Source organism: Oreochromis niloticus, linkage group LG2 (assembly GCF_001858045.2).
Source record: "Oreochromis niloticus isolate F11D_XX linkage group LG2, O_niloticus_UMD_NMBU, whole genome shotgun sequence".
In the NCBI taxonomy this organism is placed as follows: Eukaryota; Metazoa; Chordata; class Actinopteri; order Cichliformes; family Cichlidae; genus Oreochromis; species Oreochromis niloticus.
The window spans coordinates 9007309-9016342 of record NC_031966.2 but is presented as its reverse complement, the minus strand read 5'-3'; the positions used below and the strand labels follow the sequence as shown (position 1 = coordinate 9016342).

The following is a 9034-nucleotide window of genomic DNA, read 5'->3' as shown; positions in this document are numbered from 1 at the left end:
CTTGGTGTTCCCCGGATAAGCTGGAGGAGGTGGCTGGGGAGAGGGAGGTCTGGGCTTCTCTGCTTAGGCTGCTGCCCCCGCGACCCGGCCTCGGATAAAGCGGATGAAGATGGATGGATGGATGGAACTATAATAACATTTGTAATGACCTTTGATAAGCTAACGTTAGCTGGTGGCTAATCTCGTAAGCTAATGCTAAGCTAAACTAGGTTGGCTAAGATGAGGTTGTCTTGAGAAAGTGTGAATATTTATGTGTGTGTCAGTCTGCAGGTGACCCGTTTAAAGCAGCCTACCTGTCTTACCTCACAGGTGTACATCTCTGCTGCTGCTGGGTTGGAGGACTCAGTGATTAATGAGCAGCTGTTAGATAGTTATCAATAGATATAACAGAATACTCTACTCCCCAAAAGATTAAAGCCAAGTGGAGATAGAAGCAAGGTATTTTTCTATACTTCCACTTCCTTTTATAACTTATATTATAACTTATTTTATTTGTTCTATTAATTTGGATGGATGGGCTTTTCTTTCTCAGACTGCAATGAAATTGATGTTTTAAAAAAAGCTGAAAATATGATTGTTAACTGCAGTGAAAATGTTTGAAATGTTGTTTATTTTCCATATAAAACCATTTTCTCTGTGTGAATGTGCAGATCATACTTAAATAAATACATTTATTTTAACAAAAATACAGTAATAATTAACCATTTCTGTAGTGTCAGGTTGCAACCAGCAGTTATCCTTATTACCAATAAAATAAATCAACTAATAAATATATGTTTCCTTTTAAACAAAGTAAATAAAATAATCCCCATTTTCAAACAATCTTTTCTTGAATATTAGTAAACACAAATGAAACTGCCTTTGTTGGCATGTGTGGAGGACCAAATCTGCCAAAACTAAATAATTACTACATAACTGAATATAAACATTTATAACGGCATCTTTGTCAGGGTCTTAATATAGCAGTCGGAATAAGCCTTTCAGATGCTCTATCTTATATCCTGAAAGCATTTCAGTTTAACTCATTCTAGGGAAATATGAGAAATAATCAAGATTTCGGGTTAACAGAGTTTTTTTTTTCAGACATGACATTCATTTTTTTTTTTTAAAGAAAGAAAAGAAATGTGGAAGGCTGCATAGGCAGACAATCTATTGTGGTAACCCCTAAAGGGAGTGGCCGAAAAAGAAAAGAATGTACACACCAACATTTTTTTTCTTTTAAATGTATATAGGTAAACAGATATTAAAGTATTAACCAAGTAATTGAGCCTTTTTATTTTTTTTATTTTGGTAGTGGGAGTCCTCCATATTGGGGTTTGTTTTGTTTGTTTATTTGTTTGCCTTATATGTTTTATCAAATATATAACCAGTTAATTTTCTGATAGATCAAAGGATCATTTTAATTTCTGAAAATCTGACTAAAGAAAAACAGTTTGGTTGGGGGCCAGAGAAGTCTGACACTCAGACCTCTGTAGCAGGTGGCTCCGGCCCTGCTGATGCCAGTAGGTCTTCTGGATAAAAAAAAAAACAGGGTCGGAGTGAGACCTCCACCCTATCGGTGGGTCTTATTTGGTGTCCGGAAACAAGGTCGGAGTGAGACCTCCTGTTCCCGGTTGTCTGACAGCTGCTCGGTGTGTAACGGAAGACATTTTGAGCTTTCGGTGGTCCCGGGGCCGTTATCGGAGTGTCAGCCTGAAGTCGGGGCTGATGTACTGGACTCTGCGACGTGAAAAAGTCGAGCTTTAACGGAACATCGCTGCAGTTTGTGTAGCCAAGCTAGCTTAGCTCACAGCCGCACAGCTAGCACACTCCTAGATGCTAGTTAGCTAGCGACACCTAGCTGGCCTCCTCCTCCTCCTGCATCTCCTCCTCGACAACCGGTCCCTTCTCGCAGACATAATGGCTTTAAAACGAATTTCTAAGGTAACACACCACCCTCTGTTTCACGTTTATTTAACATCGTGTGTGATGCTTGTGAGCTGGCAGCTAGCGGTTAGCCTGCCCTCTGCACTGCAGCTGCAGCATTTCGCATTAAACCCGGTGAAATGCAGCTTCGTGCAGCCGCACAGTGAGTCGTGTTTTATGTGCAGGAATCAACCGCACTCGGGGGCAGGTTTGAGCCGAGAATCAGCCTCAGTGCGGGTCTTTCGGGGTCCAGACCTAACGATGGTCCAGGCCTATAGCTGCTCTGCTCTTTGGTTCCTTTTAAAATAAACTTGGTTTCTTCTCCGTGATTCCTGCTCGGTTCCGCTGAGCTCATTAGCTTAGAGTTTATTACAGTATTACAATTACTAACCCTTCTTTTTTAGTCTCTCCGACACATTTACATATACACATTTTTATTCCTTTCCATTTCTCTGGCAGCTGTGATTACAGTTGATGGTTTTCACCCACAGACACGAAGAGTTTGTAAAATGTGTGTTTGTGTTCACATTAAAGTGCATCTCTGCAGGTCTGTCCGTCAGGGCCGAGGGACCCTGCTGTGTTTGGACAGGTGAGAGCAGCTGACGCGAACCTGCAGGTTGCTGCTTTCAGTCCAGATGCTGACAGATGTCTTTGTACCCCTCATTCTGAATACCTTCATCTCCACAAAGTGCTCACAGTGTGACGGTGTTGTGCCAAAAAGTGATTTCCAATGTTGGTAAATAGACGTTAGTAAGCAGGATTTACAAAGGGGTTATAGATAAAATAAAGAAATTATCTGCAAGCATCTTAACAACTGTTATTTTACCTACATTATAACCAGTCCATGATTTTTGGTCAATTATAACATCTTTATAGTTCTATTGTTATACTTGTTGCCAGATCTCTGTTTTAAAAAGATATTTTTAATGTCAATGAGACGTTTGAAGTGGATAAATGATATATAAAAGTCACTTATTGTGGCTTCTACCTTGTGACAGGAATGTTGTTTGTAGCTCAAGAAATATTGACGTCATACATTTTACATGTTTCACATTTTGTAGGTTAACAAGTCATTTACTGCAGTTTAAATACAGACAATCACGTTTTGGCACAAGCTGAGCTGTAGATGGACAGATGTTGGTGTTTCCATACAGCAGAGTGATTCAGTGAGACTGCAAAACGAGGAATGTTCACATTTTTGTGACGACTTTTATGCACGGACCTAACGTCAGAAATCTGTTCTCTCTGCCCGAGAGTCAGTCGTTGGAGTTCGGGGCTCTTCATGTTTTAATTTTTTTGCAGTTTTCCTTCCTCCTCTTCCTCCTTAGAGAATATTTTGTTTCATTTTGTTCTATAAAACAATAACATAAACAGATTTTCGTTTGCTAGGAAATCTGAAATGTTAGCGGGTGAAAACAGGAAGCAAAGAAATCGCAGGATTTTTCCCAGAAAGTCGTCATTCCAGCTGTCGCAGTGGCTCTCTCTGTCTAATCTGGTTATTGTACAGAGGAATAACTGAGCTCCACTGAAATGGTGGTAAAGGCCAACATGATTGTGCACTCATGTCTTCAACATGGCAGCTGAAACGACACCAAAGCCTGGCGCCCTCGATGGCGAGCGTAAACTACAAACACAGAGGTGGACGCTCACCAACCAAAATGTCACACCTTCACCCTTCAGCTTATCAGAAAATGCATAAAAACATCTTTACAGGGGGGAAAAAGTGCTCATTAGACGTAATGGCTGTTTTTACTGAGCGTGCTCAGTGAGGGTCTGCTGTTAGGTTAAATGTGTTTATCATACCCAGGCTTAGATCAGTGATAACGGGAATCCCAGCGGCGGTTATTACTGTACTCCGTTAAATCAGGCTCTCTGCTTCATACTCTTGTTGTGCTTATGGGCAATTTTAAAGACAGTTTTATCTCTGCACCTTTTTTTAAATGCACCTTATCCAGCAATATTTATTTAATTTTTATTTACTCTTTATTTTCACTGATGTAAACTTAGTGTATCTGTAGGCTATTTAAAATTTAGAAAAATACAATTTTAAATAAATAATAATTTTTTAAAACTTATTTAGACAGTGTTTGGGTTTTTTTAACGTTGACAGCATTCCAGATAGATTTATTTATTTTAATTTTGCCATTTTTAAATTTAAATCCAGCATAACATTTTTTTTAAATCAGTATTTTCAGTGTTACTGGTGCACTGTTATATTTATTTATTTCATTCAAAATAATTGTTCCTAACTTTAGTTAAGTATAAGTAGAATAACTGGAAATATTAATAAATAAAAATGGAGGCAGTGAGGAGTCTTTAAGGAAGCGTTTTTGTGCTCGCATTCTAAACTCAGCCGAACCTGAAAGACGAGCCATGTGCACCTCGCCTGTATGTCACATACCAACACACACACACACACACACGGCAGTTTGGCTTCAGGCTGGAAACACAAACCGCCCGTCCTATGACAGCCGTGTGTTTTCTCGGCTCTTCTGTCACACTAAAAATAGACTCTGCTGCTTACACATCAATAAAAGCCTGAGTGTGTCCGAGTGTTTTAATGCAGCCTTCGCACAGGAGACCAACCTTCAGGCTTTTCAAAGTAAATGCCTCTTATTTATGTCCTTCAGAATAAAGCTGTGGTCACACTCAGTTACTTATTTGATAGAAGAATAAAAAATAGTTTTAAAGCAGCTCAACAGCCACTTGCATTAGAAACATCAGAAATGAGCGCAGGTCTCAGCGAGGAAACACCCGGCGGGTTTCTGAACGCTCACACAGACGCAGTAATATTTAGAGTTTGATTCACCGCCGGCCAAGTTTAGCCCGTAACCTGACAACTTCGCCCAGCGCGGCTATTTTCAAGTCCTGACTGCTGGATTCAGACATCTTTAAAGGCCTGGTCTCCACACAGGACACAAGAAGAGGCCGCTTAACTGTAAAAACGCCATCGGAGGGAAACTTCGCACCAAAACTCAAGGAACTCAAAGAAAACGAGACCTTACACTTCTTGCTCATTAAAATTAAAATCCAATTAATCACTCAGCTGAGCGTGCTTGGTGAACAGTCGGCGACGGCTCTGATCAGGACGTCAATGAGTCTTTGCGAGCAAAAAAAAATTAGTTAATTTTTTTCTTGCACTGAGTGGCAGCAGCAGCCTCCTCCCAACCACATTGGCTGCAGGGAGGTTTTTGGTGTACAGACTGATTTCGCCTAAAAACGGCGGTAACCACTGGAAGCCGCTCGCCATCTGGTCATTAGAAACCCATCGGTCTGCTGATGGGTCATCATATTATCTTTTTTCATCACATTTCCAGTACAGCTGTAAACTCGATGTGATCAGCATCAGTAAATGTCCTTGTTGCCGATGTCAGTCAGCAGGGCTTTAATGTCTGTCGTTCCTCTGCAGGAGCTAACCGACCTGTCCAGAGATCCTCCGGCTCAGTGCTCCGCCGGTCCTGTCGGCGAAGACAGTAAGACCACTTTTCAGTTTTCTTTACGCAAAAGTTCCCAGAGAGGAACGAGTGTGCTGCACTAACCCTCGTCCCCTTCTCTTTTTTACAGTGTTTCATTGGCAAGCTACTATTATGGGACCTGTAAGTATCAAACAGCTGCTCCGCCTCAGAGTTTGGAGCTAAAAACTGCAGTTAGTTTGTCAAAACAAGCACAAACTGAAAACCTGAGTTAAACCAGTGAACACACCTGAGTGTGCGTGGCAGCTGACATGGACATAACTGAGCGTGATTCTGTGGGAAACCTTCAGTCGTGTTTTTTGTAAAACCTGAATCCACAGAACTGCTGCAGGTGTCAGCTCTGGAGTTTCAGGGGCCCTTTTGGTCGTTTCACTGATATTTATACAAACTGTTGGCAGTGACTTGGTGTGAACATGTGAGTGTTTAACCTCTCTCTGTTTTTAACTGCAGCCTGACAGTCCCTATCAGGGTGGCGTATTTTTCCTGACTATTCATTTCCCTACAGATTATCCCTTCAAACCACCCAAGGTCAGTTTTTTATTAAACCTTTGAAGCCTTTTAACTTCCTTAAAATTACAATAAATTAAAAAAATTGAATACATGTCTGAGATTTTGGAGTGATGCACGCTTTTAAAGTCGTTTCGGTTCCTCTCCCCGCTCAGGTCGCCTTTACGACGAGAATTTATCACCCAAATATTAACAGTAATGGCAGCATCTGTTTGGATATATTGAGATCACAGTGGTCTCCAGCATTAACTATCTCTAAAGGTAAGAATCATTCATGTAAACAGCCGTATGTTTCTGTGTCGGTAACCGTAAAAATGAATTTTTAAATCTGCGTCTACAGATTTAAATTTCTCCCCTTTGGTGAGAATAATGAAAAGATGTGTGAAATATGTTTTTCAGCTTTAATTTTCTTGTAGTTTATTAATAAAGATTCTATAATTAGGCATCTCATTTATAGATAGCGATTATTTCTGTTGCTACAGTGACTCTAACGCTCCCGTCAGAGGGAGACAAATGGTTAAAAACTTTCATCCTGCAGTGATTCTTCACTGTTAGTACAGGTTTTGACCAGTAGGTGGAGCTGTTGGGTTGTAGTTTCACCTTGTTACAGGTAATAATGATATTTACATCAAACAGGTTTGTTCACACAGCAGAAAATAAAGTTTGAAACTGAAGCTGAAATTTGATTTTTAAAGCATTTTCATCCTTATTTATTTACTTATTTTGGTTTAATTATTATCATTATAGTATCATTATTATTATTATTTTAATTATTAACTTATCTATTTATTTTTTTTATCTTATGCGCAATATTACTTTTAATTATTATGCTGTTTCCATTTACTCATCATATTTATGTATGTTAAATTTTCCTGTTACTTTAATTTATTTTTCTGTTAATATTATAATTTTTCCATTTATTTTTTTAAGAGTTACATTTTTTTATTTTCAACTAATTTAAATAATTTTCCTGTTTATTTTTTAAATGTACTATCTTACTTTTGCTCAGCTCCTGTATATACATTTCCCTGAACAGATGCATTTTTTTCTTTCTTTCCTTTTTTTTTCTTGCAGTCATTGCAGGTGTGTCAATATGGAGGTCCACAGCTGCCAAAACTAAAACAATGAAAATTAATTTTTTTTTTTTAAAAAGTTAAAACAAAAAAGAAGTAAATAATAAAATTAATGAAGAAAATGAAATCAGTATAATGAATACATCACAATTTCATAATAATTGTTGCCTATAATGTGATGTGTTTGCTTGATTGTTGGCAGTTTTGGTCCCCCATACAACACTTATAAACACTCAGTTTCATGTTTTTGCTCAGCTCTGATAAAAAACACTGACTGTTGGATTTTTTGTGGTCATGTCAGAAAAGCCGGAGCACACTGCAGACCTCTGCTCTGACTCTCTCTTTTCCCTCTCTGCAGTCCTTTTGTCCATTTGTTCTCTGTTATGTGACCCGAATCCCGACGACCCGCTAGTGCCAGAGATCGCCCGCATCTACAAAACAGACCCTGTGAGGTGAGTCCACACCGGTTAACCTGCAGGTAATCGGCCGCTGAAAGGACGAGGAGAGCGGCTTTGAGCAGCGGGTGGAGGTTTATAACCGATTGTCCTGCTGCTTGGTCTCAGGTATAACAGACTAGCCAGGGAGTGGACAGAGAAGTATGCCATGCTGTGAGGGTAAGAGCGAAGCTCACCTGTGACTCACCTGAGCTGCCTGCTGATTCTGTGTCTCAGACGCACGTTGAAACAAATAAAGCATGACTGCAGAGTTTTCTCACTGCATGGAGCGCAGGTAGGGACGACCTGGCGGACGTCACAGGGAGAGAAAATAACGCCAACTTTAAATCTTAATACAACCTAAAGACGTGAGATATAATAAAACTCACACCTGTACAGGTGTTATGAAGGGGGAAATTATCTGTGGAGACCAAACAGTCTGTGTATCGGGCTGAAAACATGTTTATTTCTGTGGGGACTGACTCACTGCTGGAGCCTCTGGTGGGCGTTAGAGGAACTGCAGGTTTTGCTGCTTGAAGAGCGTCCTGTGTTTAACAGTCGGGGTAAACTGCACGTGTGGCGAGCGGGACTAAAGTGGTGACGATGATGTTTTGTTTCCTGTGAACGGCTGCAGGTGAATTTTGGTCTGCGTTTCTCATGGCATGGCATCGTCCTGCAGCCTCTCTTGCCTCCCGCCTCCTCACCTTTTCTCTCCTTTCCTGCAGGTACAACAAGACGGCTCAGGACTGGACTCAGAAATACGCCATGTGATCTGCCTCCTGCTGTTTTCTCATGTGGCCACGCCCCCGTCTCATCCACCTGTAACAGCAATTTGTTCACCTTTCCTTCCCGTCCCATCCTTTGATTTTTATCGCTTGTCTGTTTGGGTTTTTTCTGCTTTCCGGGTGAAGGGCTGAGACTCTGAGCCGTCAACGTGCCAACTGAGAAACCAGGAAGCAGAGCGGACTCACTGCTCCCGCAGATGAGACCGCTTTTAAAAAAAAAAAAAAGAAGAAGAAGGCTTTTTGGTTTCTTTTGTTTTTAGACCGTTAGAGCCGTTAGTTCATCCATCATCCAACACTGTCGTCCTCTTTTTGCACTGGAACACAAACCGAGCTCCCCGCGGCTGATCGATCAACTAATAGCTCCGTGATGGTTTTTCTCAATAAAGCTGAACAAATTGCAGCTCCTGATGTCCTGTTTTCATTCCGGGGAATCAAATCCTGCTCTCAGACGACTCCTGGGTTCCTCCTGATGAATGAAAAAGTCTGTTTCTGCTTTGTTCACAGGTAGAAGAATGGAAACAGACTTTTTTATTCGTCACAAACGCAGGCGGACTCTGAGAGCAGGAGCCGTTACCCTGACATCATCAGCCAGGCTCCTCCTGCTCGGGGAGGTTAAAATCATTTTACACTGAGAGCCACAGACAGATCACAAGTGGTTTGGACTTTCTGTCAGTATAACTCACACATTTAATCCCATTTATTAAGAAATAAAGAGCAATTTCAACATAATGTCACAGTTTTTCTACACAATGAAGAAATGCTGCTTAAATTAAATAAGTGTAAAATGACAAAAAAGGTTCTGGAGGCTCATTAGCCAGACTGCCCAGGAATTACAAAACAACTAAAGAATAAAAAAA

General features: G+C 40.5%; 1 protein-coding gene across 2 annotated transcripts; it reads left to right on the top strand.

Annotated features, from left to right (window-relative positions):
• Positions 1-1468: 1468 nt before the first annotated feature.
• On the top strand, positions 1469-8577 carry ube2d2l (ubiquitin-conjugating enzyme E2D 2 (UBC4/5 homolog, yeast), like). 2 transcript variants are annotated; one of them, XM_005453248.3, is made up of 8 exons: positions 1469-1923; positions 5315-5378; positions 5470-5501; positions 5829-5906; positions 6041-6146; positions 7317-7410; positions 7522-7572; positions 8118-8577. In XM_005453248.3, the coding sequence occupies exons 1-7, from the start codon at positions 1900-1902 to the stop codon at positions 7568-7570; spliced, it is 447 nt and encodes a 148-aa protein (XP_005453305.1). In that variant the 5' UTR covers positions 1469-1899; the 3' UTR covers positions 7571-7572; positions 8118-8577. The 2 variants fall into 2 exon arrangements, with proteins under 2 accessions (XP_005453305.1, XP_003447669.1); XM_003447621.4 differs by lacking the exon at positions 7522-7572.
• The last annotated feature ends 457 nt before the right edge of the window (positions 8578-9034 follow it).

Excerpts from the sequence above, each read along its gene's own strand:
- ube2d2l (XM_005453248.3), top strand. The coding sequence starts at position 1,900 with ATGGCTTTAAAACGAATTTCTAAG. Across the intron at positions 5,502-5,828 it reads AAGCTACTATTATGGGACCT|CCTGACAGTCCCTATCAGGG; the intron begins GTAAGTATCAAA and ends TTTTAACTGCAG. Across the intron at positions 7,411-7,521 it reads TACAAAACAGACCCTGTGAG|GTATAACAGACTAGCCAGGG; the intron begins GTGAGTCCACAC and ends GCTTGGTCTCAG.